The 26,721-nt window shown below is 36.7% G+C and overlaps 2 protein-coding genes across 2 annotated transcripts; both read right to left on the bottom strand.

Annotated features, from left to right (window-relative positions):
• Positions 1 to 1,311: 1,311 nt before the first annotated feature.
• LOC121413518 lies at positions 1,312 to 7,691 on the bottom strand. The gene is made up of 6 exons (XM_041606351.1): positions 7,386 to 7,691; positions 6,244 to 6,479; positions 5,519 to 5,669; positions 4,787 to 4,955; positions 3,298 to 3,465; positions 1,312 to 2,523 (listed from the first exon to the last, which is right to left on the bottom strand). Exons 1-6 carry the CDS (start codon positions 7,635 to 7,637, stop codon positions 1,544 to 1,546), a joined length of 1,956 nt encoding a protein of 651 aa, XP_041462285.1. The 5' UTR covers positions 7,638 to 7,691; the 3' UTR covers positions 1,312 to 1,543.
• A 6,727-nt stretch (positions 7,692 to 14,418) lies between these two features.
• On the bottom strand, positions 14,419 to 26,384 carry LOC121413517 (ubiquinone biosynthesis O-methyltransferase, mitochondrial-like). Its single transcript, XM_041606350.1, has 6 exons — positions 26,065 to 26,384; positions 17,731 to 17,866; positions 17,098 to 17,244; positions 16,373 to 16,615; positions 15,561 to 15,720; positions 14,419 to 14,744 (listed from the first exon to the last, which is right to left on the bottom strand). Exons 1-6 carry the CDS (start codon positions 26,241 to 26,243, stop codon positions 14,605 to 14,607), a joined length of 1,005 nt encoding a protein of 334 aa, XP_041462284.1. The 5' UTR covers positions 26,244 to 26,384; the 3' UTR covers positions 14,419 to 14,604.
• Positions 26,385 to 26,721: the final 337 nt, after the last annotated feature.

Raw genomic sequence — 26,721 nt, 5'->3', positions numbered from 1 at the left:
TATGCCTAATCCTCTGAAAAAAATATCAATGGTAAAAATTATCTAAATTGTTGGTCAGGATTCACACAAGTTTTTAATTGATATTGTCCATTAAATTTGTCAGATATATATGAACCAAAATATTTGAAATTTTGACAATCCTTGAAATATTTTTTTAGCATGGCAAAATATTAATATGAAAATTGTTTCATTAAAATGAAATTGAAGTCATTTTGATCTCAATCAATAAATTTCTAAATTCATAACAAAACATGAGAAAGTAACATGCAATGAATGTTCATCATGAATAGTCCAATATTACTGTCATGTGTCACGTCACCTATTCACACATTTCTTAATATATCAATTTTTCACTTATGAAATAAAAGCTAAAGTAATGTTATCAAATCATTCATATAATCATTAGAAGACTAGACAATCTACATATAAACAATTACATATTTTAAAAGCAATTTCAGTTCTACGATCATTTCTTTCACTATGAAATCGTGAAATATATTAGTAAGAGGAAGTATCGATATTTGTTTTTAAACATGATTAGGATATCACATACAACTACAGACAATCAAGAATTTGTTAAGATATTATATCAAAAATAAGATAGATCTACAATAGTTAGTTTGTAAGACTGATATGGAAGACATTTCCTGTATTATATATTAATTAGCTTTTGTAAATTGATTATACTTCATTATAAAAATAGGAATGTACACTATCAAGAAATAGAAATATATATCTTTTTTCTAGTAGCAGCAAAAGAAAGGTTAATATAACCCAAAATACACAACAGCTTGTAATAATTTATCATCATAGAATATAAACAAAAGTCTCGGATAATTGAGCTTTATGCGAATCCGAAACTGCTGTTCATCTGTGTTTTTAAAACAATTCAGTATAAACACTTCTTTATGAATATGTAAGGATATGGAGAATAAAGTTTCTAGCCCATTAAACATTAATTTCTTCCTGATAATCAATGCTTCCTTTCTTTTTAACATAATACCAGTAATAGAAAACTTTCTGTATAACGAGCGCTTATACCCCAAATGCATAAAATTTACACAAGCATATTCCTTCGCATTTCCACCCCCAAATGTATCAGCATAAAATAGATTTTCTGAGCAGACCTTATTAGACTTGACTAACTTTACAACAGCTATCTCTTTAATGAACATATATTACTGTACACCTACAATTTCCTTAAGAATGTCGGTCACAGACATGTCCAGTAAACTTTAATGGACATCACGTGTATTATGATATCATGGTGGAAATTGAAAAAACCAACTCATATTGTCGCCTGAGTGCACTTACATATCAATAAATTCATATGTAGATTGATTTGTTTGTGATGTTGAATATTGCAATGAAAGATCCCTTCAAGGTACCCAAACAAAAGTCTGTGCTAAACAGGAATCTTGCTTAGTGTCTTTAGTGTCTGCATTCCCTATTGTTTGACCTGTGCCGAAGAGGGAGGTTTGGTGATGAAGACACTGAGCAAGATTCCTGCTAAAAAAGCTGCTCAGAATTGTGTTTAGGTACGTTAGTGAATGGAGTTGGGAGGACATTTATCTCTCCTCAAAAGAAGCCAGCGGTGAGAAGAAAACGGGACTGGAGATGCGCACTTCTCACGTCTATATCTTGAGCTTACAGTAGGCATCACATTGGGCATGCCAGCTCGCAGAGGGGATACCGGTCTCTTGACTTTGGTCTGTGATGAGGAGTTGTGATTCAGGCCATTTTGTTTGGATGAGGTGCCACTTAGAGGGGATAACCGGTTAATACCATGATTGCTAGTACCTTGAGGTTGGCTCTGGTCGGTACGTAGACTGTCTTCATAAATGTTCATGATAGTGGGCTGTGACTGGCAACGCAACCCTGAAGCTATTGAAGGGTCATTCTCTCCATAGGAGACAGAAAGCACAGATTGCTCTGATGATGCCTCATGATCATCGTCATAGGCATAAATGTAAGACTTTGAAAGACATTTCCTGGCCCATGCCTCTCTAGATTCCCTGGGTGAGGTGTTCCCGGACCCTGTAACAAGACTTGTACCCTGATCATGAATAGCCTCTAGGGAAGGGGAAAACTTCAGCATCGCCGATTGGTCATAGGTCCGCTGGAAAATGAGATCAACCTGTTCATCGCAATCAAGGATGTCATTTTGAACGATGAGGATATCATTACTGGAAGACTGCTGTTGCTTTGGCGCCTTGTCAACTTTGGCCTTGGACGAGTTCCTGCGCTTTTTGCCACCACCTGATTTGCTCTTCTTTGGCTTTCGTCGGAGGCCTACTTCTTTGGGAATGACTGATGGTTTCTGAGGTAGGTTTAGTCCATTGGTAGCGGCAATTGTCCTGAGGGTTCTTAGGTATGAACATATGTCCTGCATGAAGTGCGGTATCCTGATGCAGTCCAGTCGTGCCATCCTCTGGATTCGAGGCAAGGATTCCAAACACACCTTCCCTGCGTACAGAAGATGGAAGTCAATGGTGTCTATGCTTCGCAGGATTTCTGCTGCACCTGCATAAAAATAAAATGAATAATATCATCATTTATCAGAATCTTTGAAAACTACTAATCAGGAACTACCACTCATATGTTCTTTGATTACATGCAACACTTGTTCAATGAAAATGTTTGTAAAGCCATGTTGATCTCTCACTGGTTTCTAATCACACTAACCAAAGAGGTAATGAAAATATTAATACTAATAACATATTTACATTGCAAAGTATATTGTCACATTTCAGATGAGCAATTTAGGGCATTCACTTCATTCCATTCATATGCAAAGTTGCAGTTACTTTATATACAGCATACCCCCCAAGATATTCCAACCATTATTTTATTTGATTTCTCAAAAGCAATTTGGGGCATTCACTTGCCACTTCATTCGGTTCATATGCAAAGTTGCAGTTACTTCATATACAGCATATAACCCCCCCTCCCAAGATATTCCAACCATTATTTTATTTGATTTCTCAAAAGCAATTTGGGGCATTCACTTGCCACTTCATTCCATTCATATGCAAAGTTGCAGTTACTTTATATACAGCATAACCCCCCCCTCCTAAGATATTCCAACCAATACTTTATTTGATTTCTCAAAGGAACCCCTGACAGAATTTTAATGATGGGAGAATGCTTCCAGAATTGCGGTAAACTTTGATCTCTACATTTGCTTGTCAGATGATGCCCTTCTATGAGGTTTGCCAGGTACGTTGTACTTCAATGAGCAACATATGGAACAGACTAGCCAGCACTTTAATACCATTTTACAAGAAAAACGATTACCTTTGAAGTAGCACTGATCATTTCCATATCCACCTACTCCTGCAGGGTCTGGGAGACTGCGTTTGACCCGCATCACATAGCGCCATCTTAGTTCACGATTCTCAATGTAATGACCCAGGTGAGCAAACAGTTCTTCAAAGGTCATAGTAGCAGCCTTACAGGCAGTGTCTATGGGAAGAAAAATCACAGGAAGATGGAACTGAAGGATTATCAAATGAAAAAAATCATAATGATTCAAGGGAGGCCAACAATATTTATTGCACTGGTGTTTAATTGGCATTTCCTTTTGAACGATTTGTGGCACATTATGATTAATCTATTCACTACTTTCAACGGACCCAACACTGTCATCATATCAACAATTTTAAGTCTACAAGGTCTAAAACATGTATCATTTTAAATTTGTATCTTTTTTTTATATGTATATATATGTGAACATTTGTAAACACATTTTTTTCAGCCATTGATGTGTATTGTTTTTGGAATAAATAAACCATGAATATAAATTGTTCTAAAATCTGGTTGAACCTAGATCATGGTCTAACTAAAATTAAGGGAAGCCAGTGTATGGCCTCAATAATAACAGCTGGGTGGTTAATTGTTACAATCTTAGTTATAAGATTACTTTTAATGAAATGCCTACATATATATGAGATCTTGTTAATAAAGCAGAAAGTAGGCTATTGCATGATAGAGCTCTTGTATTGTTAGACCTTTTTCATCTTTGAAATTAATTCATCATATTCATAATCAAAAGATGTTTGATGAAATATTATGCAGTCAAAATTACACAGGTTGCATCTGCAAGACTGAAAAAATATGACTACCAGTATCGGATTCAACTCTCACAACTGAAATAAATGATAAATATATCAACAAAATCCTCAACAGGTTTGGTTATCATCAAATCAGAGTGTATGGCAAAATATAGGATTTTTTTTCATTTGTTTACAAGTATAAGAGGTTCACTGAATGTATTTGCAGTATATATTTCTGTAATGTTACACCTATCTCATATCTGCATTAAGCAGCACTAAAATAATTCAATTGCAAAGACCAGTATCATATGACAAGATATGAGCTACAATGATAACGCTTTCATAGTGAAGGCGAAGTGGAGTTACTCCGGAGTAGCTCCGGGTTGAGTTGATCCGCTTGTACTGCGGACCGACTTTAAACCCCCTTTCATATTGGCAAGCACCGCAGCGGTGTATCCGCAGTCGTTGCCATGGTTTCCAAGCGAGTTCGCGCCATACGTGTGGCCGATCACAGCGATAAGCGCATACCGCATTTCCGGTGCGGAGTAACTCCGTTTGTAACCCTCTTCTCGAAGTGGGTTGAGTACTCCGCTTTGAATCCGGATCGAACTAATCTCAGAATTTTCATATTGCCCTCCAAAGTGGAGTAACTCCTCCTGGACTCCGAACTAGCTCCACTTCGGCTCTCACTATGAAAGGGGTATAAGATTAGCAGAGAATGGTGAGCTTACAGTAGAGGAGGGCTGGAAACCAGAGGAACTTCTTGTTTGCTTGGATGAGAGTGTTGATGGTTGCTAGACCTTCTTCGGTCTCTAAGAGTAGATGGGAGCTAAACTTCTTTAGACCAAACTGTTCCCGATTAGAGAACCAAGGCTGGATGCCATCATTTACAGTCCTAAGCTGAGGTAAACTAGGCTAAGGAAATTTGGTGTGTAAGTACAACAGAGAAATGAGATAGTTTTCTTCACCATCAAAGACTTAGTTACTTGCATATAGTAAACACAAGAAACATAAAATGTGATAAAAATTTTGATGTTTTTGGCTTCCCATAATTTTCGCAGACTTAGACCATGGTCTAAGTTAAACTCAACTTAAGAATACAGGCCCTAGAGAATAGCTAAATATAATAAAATACACATTTCCCATAGATCATACCCTACATATATCCAGGTTTGGTCTACAAAAGCTTAGGATAATACCTCTATGCATGAAAATTATTGTTTGTACATCATCCACACAAATTTTCCGAATAAAACACCATATCAGTGATGCGCATGTTTAGATGAAATCATTTTGGTTAATCATACCTACAACTGTCATTCATTCTTTCTTCATGCCTGTGCTGTTAACCAAAATCTCAGTTAAGAAATGATCAGTTTTCCCTATTGACAATGACTGATGACCAAATCTCAACTCTTCTTCTCTATACACTTGAATATTAGTAGAGACAATTGTAAGGATACAAAATGAGTTCCAATCTCATGATCAGCTAGGCACATGATTCCCGTCTCCCTCAGAAAGAGATTTTCAGTTGAGTCTTTGAGCCAGAGAGAATACTTCCTTGCCTCAGGTCTGTTGGCTTTGGCATTAGGACCATACCAAGCCATCTTTGCACTAGATATTCAAGATTGAAAAATAAAAAGATGAAAAACATCAATCTTCTTGAATGAACGGTCAATATTTTGAGGTTATTTTGATTCTACAGAGGAGACAGATTTAAATATACTAGCATGAAGAGCATATTCAGTTTAAATACATGCAGGATGATTGTCTTTGTGTGTTGATACAAGATCATCAGAATAACCGGAGAATAATCATCGATCCAAGAAAAAGAATACTCAGTATATTTAAATAAACCAGAAAAATACAATACATAAACTGCTATTTTAGAAAAACTTTATCACTTGTATAAGAGCGTGTCTGCTAACAAAAGGCCTTAAAGCTTTCCCTGAGATATTCACAAATTATGACTTTATTAAAAATTATTTTACAATATGAATTATACTATTACTTTCAAAGTGAACTGAAAAATGTTGATCAATTCTGAAAAACCTCATTATCATCATAATCATTATTATCTGCAATTTTAAACTTCATGTTATACAAATGCAACACACTTCTGGCTTGCCATACAACTCGTCATTTTTAAGATTTGTAAAAAACCCATACATCTGCTTGTATATCCCACCTGCAGGCTAGGTCTTTACTCCATCCTATGCTGATCTGGTTGTCAAAGCCATTCTGCTTCAGGTATCGACTGAGTTTCTTGCTTGCCTTCTCAGCAGTGATCCTCTCCCCATACATCTGCTCTACAAACAGACTTCCCGGACCGTACTTCTGACGAACCTTCTCAAGGATCCATGTAGCTTCTTCCATCAGGGTGAACTCAATCTCTGCTTTTTTGCTGTGTGACATCTCCTCAATCTGGATAGAAAAAATTATGTCATATATATAGTCACTACATATCCCACTGAAACGAAATATCTTTTATCTAAGGATTTTATCAGCTGATTTTCTCTTTTTCAGAATGCTAAGAATCAAATGATGAATAATACTCTGTGATCATAATGACTGATTTCATAGAAGAATGTCTAAATTACTTTGAAAAAATATTTTGAGCTTCCTTATCCTTATCTGTATGGAATGGACCCTAAAAATCTACCTAATATATGGGGAAATAGAGCAAATTGACATAAAGGTCTTGCCAAATAAAAGGAACTTGGACTATCGAACGTCAATCGAATTAGAAGAACAAACAAGTATTAAAATTGCAATTTTAGTAGGCCTAATGTGAGGAGAGAATTTACATCACTTATGAAATTCTATCCTAACAGTCCAGGAAAACATCCTTCTCAGAACTCAGCCTCTGAAGGGAAATACAGACCCCTGGGTATCAGATTAGAGACCAGGGGCCCGTAACACAAACCTTAGCGATGAATAGCAAATATAAAAGAACACTTCTGATTGGTTTCTCGTTAGTATATTGAAGTGAATGCGCGTGTAACATTGATCTTGACTAGTCAGACCATTTAACGATTGATCGCTTATCTTTGCGTTACGGAGCACTGAAATGGAAAAAGGTGGTGGTATTAATTTAAACCTAAAGTTTTAGTTTCCATGTAGGCCTACTATTGGTTACTCTGCTGAACCATGTTGGCTCAATCTAGATAAGAGGACTCCATTATATTTTTTTATAGATATGACATCGACAATGACAATGTAAATATCCTATTTATTGAAATATCATAACAAAATCCTCTTGGCTAGGCTTCACCCACCTCTGTGATCAGAACAGAACAGATATCTTTTTAGCTAATAGGTGCTTAGTACCTTTTCTGGTGCAACCTTGAACTGGAACTGAGGAATCTGTCCATGCTTCAAGAACTGCATCTTCTGCTCCTCCAGGTTGACAGGATCGATCTTCGACCGGTAGCGGTTGGGGGTCTCATCATACTTCTTGATGATCACCTTTTTGGCTGGACCTCTTACACCCTGGTGGAGGTGCTGATACCGACTGCTACCACTCCCACTGGTACTGCTGGTAGCTGAGTCCAGCCGGGTCTTGGATCGCTTCTTCCTCATCCTGATAACTTGGGGTGGGTGGGCCGAAGCCCTTGCTCTTTTTTTCAATCTAGTAAATACTTGTTATCCTCATCTCCTTCATACCACCTGAGACTGTATTGATTTATAAGTCTGGATATAAAAAAGATGGTAAAAAGTTGCATTTATAGCTAGGTTTATATGAAACGTACCTCTCTACACATCTTCAAACAAGAGGTACAAAAGACCCAGCTCCGTTAATAACCGTGGTTGTTTTCACTTGCACGCTGTAAGCAATATTTTATTGAATGATGTACATACACTTGCACACTGCACTTTACCAGTACGATAATACACCAGACAGTGGCCTGTACCATTTCCAGTAGAATATTGAAAATGGACACACTAAAATCTAAATACAAAGGGCATATCATCATCATCAGTATACAGAAGAAGGCAAGCATGTAACTGTTAGAATTCTTGTTATTAATTCCTTTTAGATCTTGTTTCAACTTGACTAATTTACTTATTATTTAATTTCATGCATGCAAGTTGCATAATAGAGATCGAGGGTGGCCCTGTGGCTAACTTGGATCACAATGATAAGTTTTCCTACTGTTGTTTCCAAGTCTATTACAAGTAAAACATTAAAAGAGAACAATAAAATTGTGGTCAGACAGGTCAGTCAATAACAGACAATAAAAACACAACCCACAACGACAAGGGCGAGAGAACCTGCAATGCAAATAAATCAATATTCATTTGTGCCTATGCCTAAACTTCAAATTGTAACATAAACATCTAAACATGTTTGTATATTCTCAATTCCTTATCATATGAATACAATAAACTAGATCAATGTATCCAATAAGCTATAATAAATGAAACCTGAAATGAAAACATAGTGTCGTCGAGCGAGCGAGATTTGATTTTGAATATTTTGATAGCTAGATGAGTGATATATTTTTAACACATACATACCGGTACCGGTATTATTATTTGTCATGAATGTGGAGTTGGAAAAGACAACTAACTGAATATTAGTTTACAAGATCAATTATGAAATTAAAAGCAAAAGAGCATGAGTATTTATACAAATACATGTAGATGCATAAATAGCACTGTAACAGAGCTACCAAGTCTCACGCATTGTGCGTGAGACTCACGCATTCAGGGTCCGTCTCACGATCTCACGCATGGCACCCATTTTTCTCACGCATATCGGTACCCAACAGAAAAAAAGAGAAAAAGTAGCATTATTCGCCAGATTATACGACTGGCTGACCGCCTTCGCGTCTAGCCCGGCACACGAGACGAATCAAAAGTGCAGTCAGCGCACAGCATACGTGATACGATGAATAGCGTGCGTGCATCGCATGGTTTTGAAGCCCATATCTCATGCGCGCGCGCGTTGCGCGCGCACCTTTTCGCAACGTACGAGTGTAAGTACTGGCCGAGAGACGTCGAGTCATGAAAATCTCACGCATTACATTTTTTTGAACTTGGCATCTCTGATGTAATTAAACAAAAAAACACTAAAACATTTCACCTACCTGCCATATATTCAACACCGGTACTTACCACCCGAATATCTGTCTTGATCTCCCCCGAGCTAGCGGGCTAGCTAGCAAGAGCAAGCATACATGGTCATCGCACAGCAGAGAGCACCCGGTGCCGGCGCGACATACAGCGCTTGAGGTACAAAAGCAAAGGTAGTCGTGCGAATTATGATTATGACGTCATTCAGACGCGGTGGCTAGGGCAACGTACTAGAGCGATGATTGGACAAATGGCGTCAGATGCACCAGTTGCGTTGAAAATACCTGTACGAGCGAGATAAAAGGGATGGGGGGGGGGGGGCACTGAACTAGAAATACAGTTCAGGGGGGGATGTGTGGGGATGGGCGAGATGGTGGATGTCAAGTTAGGGGTTGTTTCTGTATTGATTTTCATCACTTTCCCGATAAAATCTTTTTCCAAACGATCTTATCCCGGGGGGGGGGGGGGGGGGGGGCACTCAGTATATAATGCATAGTGGGTATGTGCCGCGGAGGGGACCCCCATTTTCACACTCAAATTTCCGTTCCAAGGCATAGCATTTTTGCCTTGTTGAGAAAAAGAACAAAGAAAGCCGCTCCAAGGCATAGCATTTTCTTCTTATCGAGAAAAAAGAAGATGGAAATCCGCTCCAAAGCTTCGCATATTTTTCGTTACGCCGCTCCGATCGCATTGAATGAGTCGAATTTTGGGGAAAAGCGGCCGCAGAGCTCCCCCGGCGGAGGCCGCGCTAGCTGCATCATGCACGCATGACCGTTCCATAGGGATGCATACGCACTCACACGCTGGCGAACCGTTCCAAGGACCCCCGTTTTCACAAACATTTGTCGTTCCGAAGCCCGTTCCGAGGACCCTCCTTTTTACAATAAGCCCGCTCCAAGGCCCCCATTTTTGTCTCGCCCGCGGCACACCCCCTTCACATTTTTGGTCGAGTGCCCCCCCCCCCGGCTTATCCCCATGTGGCGCAATGAGCCTGGGATTATTCAAAAGGGCTGAGCATATGAAGAAAAGAGTCACCATTATTTTCTTTTCCTTTTCTATCCCCCCCCATTTTTTCCTTGTGATTTTTTTTGGAGGGGGCCGGGGACGGGGGTCCAAGCCTCCCCCAACAAAATAATGGAGGAAACATTAGAATACCTAGTAGAAAAAAAAAACAGTCCGAGTATCTTAATCTTGCCTATAGTTTCGTTATATTTTACGAATATAGCAATACTTGAACGATGATAATTTGTAATCTTTAAACTATTTTAAGAACTAACACTTCAATCAATTGGGAATGGTTATGAAATAAAAAAAAACAACAACAGCAAAAAACTTCAGCTCATAGAAAAAAGTAATAAAGCTTTCATACACTCAATTTCCTTGGTCAATATATATTCATCTTATTTAGATTTCAGTTATTTTAGTCATTCTATTCAGTTATTGGACATTGATAAAATGGGGTAAGCCCGCTAGTCATAACGTGTAAACGTGTACAATCCTATACCCAAAAGTTCGCTAGTCATAATAGGGAAATAAGGGGTCACTATAATAAGGTCATAAGGACCATGAGTCTTAAGGTCCGATATTCATAATACAAGATGAGGTTCGTTATAATAGACCATAATGGTCATTGATCATAAGGATCGCTAGTCTTAATCGACAAGGAGGATCGGCCGTATTCATAATAGATGAGGGTCGCTAGTCATAAAAAGGAAAAGGGGCACATTAATCATAAGGGTTGCCAGTATAATACTGGGGGAAGAGGTTCGCTTGTCATAATAGTAGAAGAGGGTCGCCAGTCATAATAGGGGAAGAGGTTCGCGCTAGTCATTCAGTTATCATGACTAGAGAACCTTATGATTAACGAACCCCTTTCCTCCTTATGACTCGGCGACATACTTGCTTGATTATGACTAGCGACCCTCTTCTTTGATTATGAATGGCGACCCTCATTGATTATGACTTGCGACCTCTATGAACAAAGCCCCTTAAGACTAGCGGTCTTTATGACTGTCTGGTATTATGACCAGTAGTCCTCATGACTAGCGGGTAGACCCCAATAAAATGGGAGGGAGAGGCTCATTTTCTTTAAATTCAAGATTATTTATGGAACAAGCCTTCCAGTTTACATTAGTTTGTTCTTATTTTGTTTCTGCTCTTAATCAATCTCACAGCAGGCGCGTAGCCAGGGGGGGGGGGCGGTGGGGGCGGTCGCCCCCCCCAAAAAAAATCGTCCCCAAAAAGAAAAAAAAAGAAGGGGAAAAAAGAGAGAAGAAAATGAAAAGGGAAGGGAGGAAAGGGAAGAAAGGTAGCTTTGTGTTTTTTTTTTCTTCTTTTCATTCTTTATTTTTTTATCAAAAGTGAAACTCCTTCAATCTTGTTCTAAATTTATATATGAATTTTGCTTCCGCGCTGCGCGCGGTTAAATGACAATATTGAAGATCTCCATTGTTTCCCCCACCCTTTCTCTAAACCCTGTTTTTCCATCTCAGCTATATGTGTTTCTTGACAGTTAAAGTTCAAATGTATGCATTGCGGCATGGAATTAGAGTAAGGTTAGGCCGAAGTATATGAAGTAATCTTTTTTTTTAATTGATCGCGCAACTTCTGGGCGGGTAGTCTTTTTATCAATTTCTGCCGTCACCTCCATAAAGTCAACTTCTCCGCTTTTCAGCTCATTACTAAACAACCATAATTTTGGGGCAAACGGGTTCCTAATTTAAAAAGAGGAAGGTATAAAATTTTTGTCGTATTAAATAATAAAATCTTTTTTATCAATTCTATTAAACTTCATGTCATTTCCCTGCACGTTCATCTCCTGTCCTGTTTTGCGCCCTCAGTTTGAATGACACGTAAGTTTCTTTATAATTCAAAATGAAGCGCTTCAGGATAAGTCAAAGAAATAAGGCATCCTTTTTTAAAATCTAATTTCAATAAATCACAGAAATTTCAACTTTTTGCGCACCATTTTTCTTGTAATGAAGTTCAATAATCCTAGAAAATCAATTGAATTAGAGCCGATGGAGGTATTGGAGATATCTGTATTTGATGAAACGTCCGCCCTTTGAAATTTCAGAATTATATTGCTCTGCGCGGGGAGGAATATCTTCCGCCCGGCATATACACTTCTTCTCCTCTGTTTTGCGAGTTAAAGATATGCACTGTCGCTAAATTGTTTGTAATAAAATCTGATCTTTCCCAGGGAAGTATTCAATATGTCTTTGAGAACACCCTTTTCTCGGGATCCTTTTCATGGCAAAAAATTGACAAAACGCTCTAGCTTCCACGCTTCGCGCGGGGTTATTATTATTTTAATTTCCTCCATTGTATTCCTTTTTTGTGCGTTCACAATCAATTTTAAAACAAGGTTCAAAATCACAATCTAGTCAACTGAATTGGAGCTGATATACTAGAGACAAGAGAGACGGATCCTTTTCATTTTAATGTATGAAACCTCGAAAGCTTCGCAAGGGAGGGGGAAACTCCCCCTCCCTGCACCCACCCCCTAGGGAACGCGCTTCGCGCGCTCTGTAAGTGTTGGCACGCTTCGCGTGCATTTACCGCCCCCTCCAAAATGAAATCCTGGGGCGGTATTCTGAACATTGTCTTTTCTCCATATTTTATCTTATCTCAGAGATATGACGCGGCTGTCTCACAGGGGCAGATATGGGGAGGGGCACCCCCTCCCCCCCTCTGGAAAAGTGAAAGTTTTGACGAAAATTGTTTTAGAAAATTGGTCCACTCCCCATTGACATCACTCTCTCTTTATCACAACTCTCAATTGCTTGGGCTTGTTCTTTTTCTCTCCCCGGGTCCCGTAACAAAGATTAGCTAATATGAAAGAACATTTCTGATTGGTTCGTAGTCAGTCTACTAAGCAAAATGAGCATGCAACAATGATCTTGATAGGTCATTTAAGTTAGTGATTAATCACTACCTTTGTGTTATGGAGCCTTGGTTTCTTTCTTTAGATAAATCTTTTTCCTTTTTTTCTTTCTATCTTTCCTTCTTTCTTATCTGTCTCCCTCTCATTCTTTTCTTTCTTTCTTATCTGTCTCCCTCTCTCTCTCTTTCTTTCTTTTTCTCCATCTCTCATGTACCTTCCAATTTCACATTCCTGGGAGAAAAATTGGAAAGTTGAAAAAACTATAAAACACAATAAATATTCGACAGTTTATAATGGACAAGTTCATGTCCTAACTGACAATGTAATTTTGTTATCATTGAGAAGCAGAACAGGAATGAGAATATGATTTTGTTATTTATGAAATGCACAATGATTTTATATGAATTAGTCATTGTAAATTGTGAACTGTATCATTCACTGTAAATTGTGAAATGTATCATCACACTTGTAATCTATGCAAGGTATAATCATTCAAAGTTACTGCATTCGTGCCATGTGATTGGCAAAGAGCAATGAATGTCTCTGAATACTTGCATATTTACCAATAAGAAGATTTATGAAACGAGGCTTCTAATTCAATGCAAAAAAAAAAAACCAAGAAGAAATTCAGAGAGTCAAGGATATATATTTTTGTTATAAAAAAAAAAGAAATTAGAGATTGGTTAGAAAAGAAGAAAAACCAAAATTATGCCATGAATTTTCATTTGAGCCTTGTCCAAATATTATGTTTCAATGCAAAGATTTACAAATTCAAATTGATCATGCAAACTGAAAATGTTGATATAAGAGGGAACATTCTTGATGTGGTAAATTATCACATGATCTAATGTCTAAATACCATGTAGTAAAACTTCAAGCGATCTAACATCATGGCAGCATATTCAACATATATTTACTGTTTGTCATGAACAGAATTTACATATAAATCTTCATTTGTTCTTGGAACATAATACATTGTACAACTAGTACCAGTAAATATTTTTCAATATCCACATCCTAACTGGTCTAAGCTTGGATTTAAGTCAAACAATTCATAATAAAGTTTAACATGAGTGTCCATAACTTTTGCCAATACACCACCTTCTCCAAAACATTTTAAACACGTACCCAGCAATATCAAATCCTTGCTATTGCCTACTAAATCACTTAATGACTTTTGCCACAACAAAACTAAAGGCACCTGTTATTAATAACAACCCTTTTTGACAGGGAATGGTAAGTTCTGTCGCAAGAATGGTGTTTCATTATTGCTATTATGACGACAATAAGGAATCAACCCTCTAGTAGCTTGGTATTACAATGATGATGACATTAAAGAATTGACCCTCCTTGTAACTGAATACTACATTCCATCACAGGAATAGTGTCTAAGATGACAATAAAAATCACACACATTGCAAATACTGTTAGAAAATTGTGATGCCGATAAGAGTCCCCTCTCTACTTAATCACGAGCCTCAGTCACAAACACTGAACAGACCACTTCATGGCCATTCATGGTAATGAATTTCTATTGTCTCTCTGTTGTCAGCTTTACGAGTGTGACTGGGTTCAAATGCCTCATCAAGCCGCATGGTCTTCCTCTGAAAACGTTCTCTTCACTGCACACAATGCATAGTTCACACTTGTGTCTTCCATCCATGACCAATGCTTAGTAATAGGGTTGTACATCATACCATGGGTGAGTCTCACTGAGCAATTACCTGAAAGAGAAGAGTGAGAAGGGGGACAAAGTAGGAGCAAATGTTTAAAGATACAAATGAAATACAATTCAAATCACAAATTAAAGTCAAGTTGATGGAGCATGTATTGTCATGTACAAGTTTTGGTTATAACTGTTTAAATCTTAATGATTGCAAGAGATATCTGATTTGAATAATACTAAGAAATTACTTTTATTTCACCAGATCAGGCATGATATTCCCCTCTGAAAAAGATCTTAAAAATAGCCACGGGTCGCCAAGCCAATGTCACATGCTCTTGCATAGTAAAGAAATCGAAAGTGATCTTTCAAGGTGAGTCTGCAGGACAGTTTTATCATTTGACTTTATAAAGCAGTAAAAAAAAAACTTGAATGAGAATATTCTTGGGCAAAGGATTTCAGGTTAAAAAAGTATGAAAAAAAAATTATTAAAAAAAATCAGAATTCTGATTTTAGCCAGGAGAATATAATGCCTGCCAGATGCATTAATGATAAGATGAGCAATACATACATTATCATCCGAGGAAAATTAACATTCCTATTTAAGAAGTTGGTTCTTCATGTTTTAATATAAAGGTACTATCTTTCAATTAAGATATTCAGTTTATTCTGTTTAATTCCTCTTAATCATGCATACTGGCAGGTCTTACACAGTCAACGCATAACAAAATTTTTCTCTGGCAACTACTAGTAATTAAGAAAAAAAAATGTTAGCAATAAAACAATTATTGAGATTTGCTCAGATAAACAAGGTGGACCTGAAGTACACCATGCATCTTAGCAATATCCATTGTTAATTTTGTAATATAATACTCACTTTCCTCCAGAACTCTTTGAATGTAAGCTGGACTGACAAACTTATTCCAATCATGAGTTCCATCGGGGACGAGACCTAAGACTTTCTCAGCCATGACGATACCTAAAGCATAGGACAGCCACGTCTGGTTCACGGAGGTGAAAAATATACAACCTCCAGGCTGAAGAGATTACAAAAAATATTTCCATGATTATTGGTAACATATCAAATATAATGGAAAACCTATGATGGCATGAATCAATGATTTCTAAATTTCTTAATGTATGTTTATGTTAAGATATTTATCATTATTATTCAAGAGTGTCATTTCTAAAAATGTTCTATAGTTCCTGCATTCTATAATGAAAAAAAAAAACATCGGCAATTCTGGTCATTCATATTTCTTCAAATAATATGAAATAAGCATCCATAATGGTATTGTTGACGTTCAGTTTTTTTAATGGCTCTGGTTTTTTTTTTAATATTAAGTCTGTGCAGAAAAATAAAACCCATAATTTTTTTCACTATTATTAGCATTAGTTGTTTGTTAAATATGTTTGATGCCGGGGCAGGCAGACAGTGAAGGCAAATCAGCTTCATGTAATTATTGAAATGAAAGCACTACTACGAAATTTAAACAAATTTTCACATCAACTAGGATACAAGGTGAAGTAATGACAATAATTAAATATGTTTTAATACAAATGTTTATAATGTGAGCGAAACAAGTTTCCATGTAGACAATAAAAAGAAATTGAATTGAACTGAATAAATAAAATGTTAAGTAGTTAAAGGGGAAAACAAATAAAAGGGATGTTTCCAGATGAACTTACCTTGACAAGTTCTGCACAAGTTTTGATGAAGCCTTCTTTATGACTGACATGTTCCAGTACCTCAGAGCACACCACAGCATCAAATGTCTCATTCTCAGTACGCACTAAATCTTCTGCGGTACCACATATGTATTTCACATTGCCTCTAATGGTTGGATCATGGCTCAAATGGTGCTGAGCTACCTCAATGTTCTCTGGCGTGGCATCGACACCAATGACGGTTGCTCCAAGTCTTGCCAAAGGCTGCACAGTAAGTGGAAAAGAAGTAGGCAGGATTTAAGATTTAGATATATTTCTCATAATTTATTTGCACTTATAGTATCAAGAATAACAATCTCATTTCAAAGTTGCATTTGGTTAGATTCTATGTGCACTAATATTAACAATATACAAACTTATTTATTGAAAATAATGTCATTTATTGGGGTTGAATTTGAGGATTGTTGTTAAGACTTATGCAACAGCCAAAATTCAAAGGTATCAAAACATTGAAATATAAAATCGAACTGACAATTTCTGTTTCAAAACTGAGCTGCACAGCTTTACACCCTATGTGAAATGTAACTCTAGCTTCACTATCTCTCAAATCTTTAAACACATGCACAATAACATAAATAAGTTACAAGGATTTATAAATCCATAACAGTTTGGATTTTGAATACCAAACATCTCAATTTTTCCAGTATTCTACAAAGTGCTTCAAGTAAGTTATTACTATATCTCACCTCGGCGAGAATACCCCCTCCACATCCCACATCAACAATGGTTGCACCATGCAGCGGTCTTGTACTGCTTCGGTTAGCACCAGATTTCACATTCAACAATGTGTCTCGTATCAAGGGGACTCTCAGATCATTCATGCTGTGAAGAGCCTGAAAGAGAGAGAGAGTGGGGAAATAAATAAAAGAGATGAAGGTAGAGTAAAGGAGGTAGACAAAGACAGAGGAAGGGGGGTTAGAGAGGAAAATAGTAAAGTGAGAGAAGAAATATAGAGAAAGAGACAAGACAAGGAGAGAGAAAGAGAGAGAAATAACATACATAAACAGAGAGAATAAAATATACCAGTAGGCTACACATCTCTTTAATGTTGATGCTTTTCCAGGATATTTCACAAAGTAATCAAGGAATGAATTTTAACGTCCGAGAGCACATAATAATAATCAAACAGTGTAGATGATCTAACTGCTCAAATTATCATGACTGTGATTTCAGTCTTATATTTATGATTACAGGCCTAAATAAAATAGTTGTCATTTTGACAATATGGTCCACAGACTTTGTGTAACTACTAACTTTGTTGAATGGATGTGTACACAGACAATCAAGAACGCATTGCCGTCCCACAGATCGAGAATTACCTGAAAGTCTCCACTTTCTTTCCAGAACTGTTGTGACAGAACCCTAAATTTCTCCAGCTCTTCTTGGTCCATGGTAGTACTGGCATTGCCTTGTTCAGCTTCAAACTGATGCTGGTGAATAGATAATGTCCTGAAACTAAAATGATGATGTATACATAGTTGGCTATATGTGTGGCGTCGCGCGAAAACCAGACTATTGGTGAGAGACAATAGATGCGCTAGGACGTCATTTAAATACGCGTGTCATCAAACTTTTGTCTGGCGCGCGTCGCGAGGAAAAACAAAACAAACAACCCGCGGGAAATAAAAAAAAATGTCAGGCGCATTTTTATTTTTCAGAACAGTGGATATTTGCTCGATATATCTGGTGTCGGGTTCGAAAAATGTTGATTGGATTTAATTCCCCTGGCTCAAACTCATGAAGGTAAGTTAAATTATGTTGCAGATTTAGTTGTTTTGTTAAATTCATTGATGATTGTGATGCGAGGAACATGGCAACTTAACACTTGAATGTGAATTTTGTGTTGCGTATTTATTTGAATCGATCGAGAGAGAGCTTTTTAGGAACTTCAAATTACATGAGACTGCTAAACGCGATTCGCGGTATTTGTCCGGGCCTTTGTCTTTGACGGCCTTTTTAAGATCTATTATGTCTGCCTAGGCTATCAACTAGATCTAGATCTGCACCTAGATAGTCCGTCGTTATATACTTGTATGTAACGACGGACTATCTAAGTCGGACGGGCTATGTTACATATTTGTATGTAACATAGCCATTGAAGTTAAATCTATCACATGCAATAAGTTTGTAAAAATATGTATTAAAAAAAAATCGAAATTGGACAAGGAGTAAAAAAGCCATGATAATTTAAAGATATGGATTATTTCGGTGAAACAGTTCTATGCATGATTTTTTATGAATTTACTTGACAAACTTATGCAAAGATGTTTCAACTTGAATGTTATTTTGTATTTCATTACATGAAATTATGTTTGTTCTATTTTCCGCCTCCAAGACTAGATATTAATTAATGCAAAAAGGGTGATTTATCATTCACACACGTATGACAAAATAAAATAAGTATGATTTTATGTTTTGACATAAGAAAAATTAAAGTGGGGATGTGACATCATCAGCCCATCTAACGAATAATTATTAAGACGTGCATATATTGCATGAAAAACCCTTTTAGATCTAGTTATCAGATTTTGATGAAATTTGCAGCATTTGCTTGTTGTATCTTAGTACGTTTGATGAGATCATTTTAAGCTCGAAGTACCCTTTTAAATCGGTTAATTATGGATATTTTTCAAATCCCCTTCCCAAACAAATTCTTATTTGTCGGACTTCTGATTTTAATTTTTTTCAGAGGGGGTGGGGTTCATTTGTAAGAGGTTCACCAAAACTGTGCAAATGATATCGAAATTATAACTAGAAAACAGATTGTCACAATTTATAAGAAATTTATTAAAAAATAACAATATATATTTTTTGGGGGGAGGGGTATTTCTTATTTTTCTACCATCTAGTCGAGCTACATTACATGAGGTTCGCCAACTTTCTAAACAAAATCGTTCAATGGAAAAAAATATTTTTGAAAATAAAAAAAATTATATTTTTTAAAAAGTTTTTTTCTTAAGTAGATTTTTTTTTAAAATAAACTTTAACTCTGAAAATTTGTTAACTAATTTGCCTTGTTTTATTTCGTTATGTGAAGCATGTTAAAGGCACATCATGGATCTACAGAGCAACTGTATTAGTGCAATGAGGACAAGGCATCTCAGAACCACAATGCAGCTGACAGCCGCCCTTCAAGAAGTACTTTAAGACTCTGATATGGGATTCACCAATACCACAGCTTCAGGTAGCTTTCCATGCTTTATCCATATTCTATATGGAAATAATGTGCCAGTTTTGACTTTATCATGTCAGTTGTAACCGATTTCTCCACGAATTCACTTAATTGCCGTCTTATAAGATATTGTTTTAAAACTAATTTTACCAATATTTGTACATGAAATCTCGAATCATTGAAAATATGAAAAAATGTATAACCATAAAAATGAAAAAAATATAGAATTTGGATAAAGGCTCGTGCAGAGAAAGCTGTTTGCAAGTGATATATCAAAATCAAAAATTTAAATATGAAGACCTCATGAATTCGGAGAGAGTTCTTTTACCAAACAATAGTTTAATTTTATTATTTTTGGTAGAAAAATATGACATCAGGGAGTACTTCCACCATTATTAGAAATACAAGTAACATTTACACAAAGTCAAAGAGTGAAATGTTAAATATCATATTGTTGATAAATGTCCATGAATCATGAAGAAATAAGAGTGTAATGTGACTGTTTTTATAACACATTAATATCGGTGAACTTTTCAATTGCATTCATCAAACATGCAGATTTGAGTCATCGGAACGTGGCATTTTTAAGACCGGGACATGAAGAAAGCAAACAATGCAGAGGACGAAAATTATCCCTTTTGGTGACCCTGCTGACATACTCTCTCAGATAATCCCATATATATCAAATGGATTTTCCAAATAGAAGGAATACGATATATGGAAAGATCTTAGATGATGACAAGGCACCTCGGCCCCCGGTAGGGGAGGAAATGGAACAATAAATACATGTTTTTCTTTGAATGAACAAACTCTATGAATTTTTTCGATTAAAAAACATTAAACTTAATTTATAACGTTTGCTGACCCATTAGAAGGATGTCATTGTAGAAAATTGAAATGTGGTAAGTTTGCTACTGTATTAAAGAGTGTGTAATAAAGGCACACACTAACATGACTAAGGAGAGATTGTCGTGTTTAATATCCTTTTTAGTGCAAATTTGGACAGTGGAGAGCGATGCACATCCCTGAGTTTTGCTAATACTGCTGCATAGAAAAGAATAAATGTATGTAGTCTCTTCCATATCAAGAATTAACCTCTATTATATTATATTTTCATTCAAGCATAAGATGTTTACAATGCATTTCATTCACACGTGTACAGAGTGTAGCATAGAAAAGAAGATTATGTATTTGTGATTATTTGTTAGTTATAATACCTGTCGTTTTAATATGTGGAGACAAGTTTTTATGCAAATTTTTTTTTTCTTTTTGAACGAAGTGCCAAAAAATCATAATCCTTCAGTGATCCAGATAATTTGGCACTAATTTTTGAAATATATTTCCATGACTACCCCATCCCTAAAAAGAAACCAACTGTGGCCCATTTCAAGAAATGTTGATATGATCCCTTGCTCGAATGAAAACTACCATGAAAACAGTGAAACTTCTGCTTCCTGATTCGCTCGTTCAATGAAAGTTGATATTACGTCAAGAGTTGCTGTCATATTAAATCTTTATAAAATGTAGCTCGCATCAGCTTTTCACTATTGTTTATTGCCACAAAAAAAAAACTTGGTTTTGCAAAATTGAATTTTGTTTGTGTTTATTTTTCAAAGCTTAAGCATGATTTTTTTTTAGATTTTACTTTGCGAGAAAGTAAAGTATGGACAAACAGCAAGGTAGTGTCTTTTTTTGGGGGGGGTTATGGGCAGGGACGAATCTAGGGTAGAGGTGGGCAGGGGCTTTGGCCCCACTTTTTTTTTTACCTAGAACGCATGTATAAACATAAAAAAAAAATACCATTTGATTGTGATCTTTTTGTTTGCATGGACAGCCCCCTCCCATTTTCGAAATTATTCTGTGGCGTATGTGGGGGTGGGCACCCCCCAAAAAATAATAAGCTACCCCCCAAAAAAAAAGAATTCAGATAAATAATCCAACCCCATCTGCCCCTGGTCATTGGATCTGGTGATCTCCCATGTTAAAACTACGCGCTATGACAAAATAATGGTCTCAATAAGGGGTTTTTTGCATATAATGTGAGTGTGTGGGTTCTAGTGTGGGTGTGGTTGAATATGCATAATAATTTGTTTTATTGTATTCGCCTAGGTGTGTATGTATGAAATTATGTCTGCACTACAAAGATCACCTCGCCTAGGCCAGGTATGTTTGGGCGTTACAAGAGAACCAACATTTCCCTATCATGAAAAGATGAATAATATGCCAGACTACCATGACTGCCCATACAGCCAGGCAGGGGGGGGGGGGGTACACCTGATTCAATTGGCCATATCTCTAATTTAAACATGAATTAGACTCTAATATTTTGTATACACATTGTACATGTGCCCAGGTACCAGAAAACATAAAAAACCCAAAATCCAAAATTTCACCTATAATACCCATTTTCCCAGGATGGCTCACATATCCTTTTGATGACATAACGTTAAGCTACAGAGCTGTCATAGCAATAATAATTAATATCTTAGAATTGAGGACCCAATAAGTTCTGCCCTGCGCATTGTAATGATGAATCAATGACAAAGTCTCAAATCAATAATTCCCTTCAGTCGATAGCATTCAACTTTACTCAGTTGAAATGGGATAGACATGCATGGTGAAAACCCTAGAAACTATTAGACAAAGACAAAGTTAGAACTTCGCCTCATTTTAGTAAATGACTGAGCCCTAATAAGGCATAAAAGCACACAAAAATGAAAAGATACAATCAAAAATGAAATCAAACTCTTTAACACCAACTTATGTAAAAGTATGGAAAAAACATGGAAAAAAAAGTTAGCTTTGCTTTCTTTCGGCCTGGCAAAAAATAATGGCTTGCCTTTTTTATTTCGAGGTGTAATCAGAATCCGTATACATTCGTAATTCCCAAGTTTCGTTATTCCGAAGATTCATATTTCCGAAGGTTCATAATTTTGAAGGTTTGTTAGTCCAAAAACGAAATGAGGTTCTTAATTCCGAAGGTTCGTAAGTCCGAAAACAAAGTAGGGTTCTTAATTCCGAAGGTTCGTTTGTCCGAAAACATAGTGATTAACGAACCTTATTTTGTTTTCGGACTAACGAACCTTCGGAACAACGAACCTCATTTCGTTTTCGGACTAACGAACCTTCGGAACATCGAACCTTATTTTGTTTTCGGATTATCGAACTAGTGCTGCAGCCGAACCGCCGAGCCGAACGGAAGTTCGCCGAACTTGGCACTTCCGAACCGGACCGAACCGAACCGAACTCAAAGGCCTGGTTCGGAAGTTCGGTAAAAAAAAGTATGTTTGTATGCAATGCGTGAATGCGATGACTACATAGATTTAAGTATAAAATATATATTGGTTAGTGATTGTGCACAAAGAGAATTCCACTCAATATATTTTTAAAATCCACTATGATAGCTCCCATCTTGTCTTTGATTGAACTGTTATCAACTTAAGAATATTTTATTAACATAAATATATTTTTTCTTGATAAAATGAGGGGGTATTTTGAAGCTAAACTCGGTATAAAAGTGTGGTGTAATTACGTATTGCCGTAATCGATCGTGATCGTAATCGGACCTAATCATTTTGTATTTAATAAAGAAAAAGAACCAGACATAAATTCATTCCTCGTAAATGACAAAGTATGACAGTTTCGGTCTCGTGTTTGATTAAATTTTTATCATTTTTTTTATATTTCTATAAACATGAATAGGCCTGGGAGTAAACATCGATTGATCGAATGGTTCGATTGGCATGCCGCCAATCACCAATCGATTAGCAAAATTTACACTAATCGAATGTTCGGCAGATCCCGATTATGACGTTGGGATAACTCTAATACCCAAGTAATAAAAATAAAATGACAAGAAAACAATGATGACAGCTGTTTTTACAGGTTTAAAAATTATGTTACCGAGGTAATGTTTCAAAAATTATCAATGATTGTATCACATTCACAGTTACATACCAACATGATAGCGCTCCGAAAATGTTAATCCCACCCGACCTTGCCCTCATACACAAAATAAGTCATTGTGTGCGTGCACAATAATAAGTAAACACATAACCAGCTCACTTGAGCTGATTGGACCTTCGGATAGCCAATGAAACTTTGGGAAACAAAGAAGCGGAAGGCATGTGGTTCCCTTATCAGGAAAGGTCATGACTTCAGAAATAAATTGACCCCTCCCCCATCTGTGTGTGTGTGTGTGCGTGTGAGGGAAAGAGAGAGGGAAGGATAGGGGGTGGGAGCCGGAGAATTTCTTTCATGTTTCAGAACAATGCAACCTTTTTTATATCCCCCTCAACCAATGAAAACTACATTCCAACACGCGCCCGCCTTCACAAGTACTTTCTCGACTAGTCTCCAAAAATAGACCCAGTTATACATGTAGGTTCAAATGATAAAAAAAATCGTTATTTTGAAAGGTATTTCAAATGAAATATTTTTTTTAATACATGTGTAGCATCGTGGGCAGTGCCACAAGTGGAGGCGGGGACATGGTGTGGGCAAGGTTAGAAAATTTTCAAGTGAAATGCTCCACCTGGGCTCAGTCTCAAAGAATATACTTCATGAATGAGTTGTTTACGTCTTTGGACTCGGCGGGGCTGATTCATTTATATGCAGGGGTGTGGCACTTGGAGGGATGAATGCATAATACCAGGGTACCAGTATTAATTTAGGAAAGATTTTCATTGGAACAATAAACTGAAAGATTTAATCTCATTTCATGAAGTTTCTTTTGATATAAAAAAATCATGGAGAAGGGGGGAAAGGGCCTCATTTATGCTAAACATGTGACTTTGATGGAGATTTCTTCATGGGGGGGGGGGGTCTTCATAAAGTAGGACAACTATTGTGACTTAAAAGACGTGATTCCCGACGAACAATCGAATCATTCAATTATTTTTCCAGGAAATAATCGAATGGTAATAATGACAATCGTCCCAGGCTTGAACATGAATATATTTTTTCCTTATAAAATGTGGGGTCATTTTAAGCTTAACTCAGTTAAAAAGTGTAGTTGAATTATGTATTGCTGTAATGGGATGTACATTTAATTGAAAAGACATAAATTCATTCCTTGTGACTGACAAAGTAATGGTAAAGTATATATATTCCACCTTCTGAAATTTCCATATTAATATAAAAGATAAATAAATAAGAGATGAAGGAATGAGGGTGAAAAAAAAACAAAAAAGATAAAAATTCAAACCAAATCAACGCATGTTCCCTGATCGATGTTCCGGAAATGGTTGGTAAGGAAAGTTGAAACAGGAAGTCCAAACAACCTGCTCTCGGTCGCTATTATACAGGTAAAATTCGTATTCCAAACTTGAAACGTTTTTCCATTGTCAATATTTTCTTAAAAGTGGTTTAATCTGGCCAATTACTGAGAATGAAATGATAAATTATCAGTTCCGTCTTAGTTCTGACGATCAACGCCGAGTGATTTCACAACACTAAAATACACAGTACAGTCCCATGTACTCATTTTCGTGTTAGAAATATGTTTGAAGTCGCGTAGCGTTGATCTTTCTGGACCAAGATTGGACTGATATTTTATCTTTTAAGTAATTCATTGACCAGATTTTACCACTTTTCAGAAAATGGGGACTTTCTAAAACACTCATATTCTTTGGAATGTGAATTTTACCGGTATAATAACAGTTGAGTGGAGGTTGTTTGTCTACTATTTCGACATTCCCGATCAACACTTTCCAATTTGAGAAGCTGCGTTGGCAATCACATCGTAATCGATCATGATCAAAGCTACATGAAATAATCGTGAAAAAAATATTCTGATCTTTGTAATTCTGTTTCTGTCCTGATTCTCTCGTTATCAATATTTTTTTCTTTTGATTTTTTTTATTTTCATTTTAAAAATGAAAGTAGAAATGACTTATTTTTTGTTAATTAAAACAAAAGAAAGTTCAACAATTATCTTAACTATTCTTTTTAGAAACAAAATTTATTATTAATACATGACGGATCATGTATGAGATTACTTGTTTGAAGGTCGGCAATTTTTATTTTCATATGTTAAATTTAATTTGGCATTCATTGCCGAACCCCGAACCGAACCAAAGTTCGGAAAAAACTTGCCGAACCCTGCCGAACCGAACCGAACCCGAACATGCCGCCTAACTTGCAGCACTATATCGAACCTTCGGAATAACGCCACAAATGTTCGGATTAATTATCCCTTTTACGTTTTCGGATTAACGAACATCGAGGTATAGGCAATTTACGTGTTTTGGAATTACGAACCTTTGGAATAAAGAACCTTCGGAATTAGGAGCCTTGGGTCGGGAATTACGAAGTGTAATTGTTACCATCACTCAGCTCCATACAACTTACTTAGCTTGATTCAAATCATTTTACTCTAGCTAAATGTTATGGTCATGTGCCTTTCAAGGCTTTTCTTAAATTTGTTACTTTGAATTCAAAAGGTAAGAAAAGAAAATAAGTTGTATTGACATATTATTACCCATGCTGCAGTTGCCGATCGAACGAGAGCGGAAATCTGCACCTTAGCCGCCCGGGACCACCGGCTGCGGTATCTCGCATTCGGTCGTACTGGAGTCTACGGCTGCTGCGGGTTTGAAGGGAAGTGAGATTCCTGGATGCTATGCTTGAAAAGAGTCTCGTATACCCTTTCATGATCATTCTTCTTATAGTCTGCAAAATGATTTTTCGTGAAATAAGAGCCACATCCAATACATAAACCGTAGTTATTTCTTCAAGCTTTAAATAATTTAAGCTCCACTTTCCATTTCAGTCAGATCGAGAGAGATCGATCGGGTGGGAGAGGTTACGCAATATTCAGGTGTATGGAACGCCATGTGCTGCTACATCGGCATTGTGCTGCAGTTTGTTTGATATTAATTTTAGGCATTCATTAGTGGCAGTATTTATCAAACGAACATACATGTAATTATATTTAATATAGATACTTAAATTTATCTAAATGAGGAAAAATCAAAGCGATAACATCTGAATTTCTTTCCATTCTTACACATTTCTCTTCTTCAGTATTACCCCCGGCATTACCATTCTTTTTTTCTTGTTTCCTTCCTCCGTTTCTATAGGGGCCAGGGAGGGAGAAATTGAGACAAGAGACACGAGGACAGGAACCACCCTGATG

The sequence above is a fragment of the Lytechinus variegatus genome, chromosome 4 (genome assembly GCF_018143015.1).
Source record: "Lytechinus variegatus isolate NC3 chromosome 4, Lvar_3.0, whole genome shotgun sequence".
Lineage (NCBI taxonomy): Eukaryota > Metazoa > Echinodermata > Echinoidea > Temnopleuroida > Toxopneustidae > Lytechinus > Lytechinus variegatus.
The sequence above is the reverse complement of the archived record's forward strand: the minus strand, read 5'-3'. Positions and strand labels throughout refer to the sequence as shown.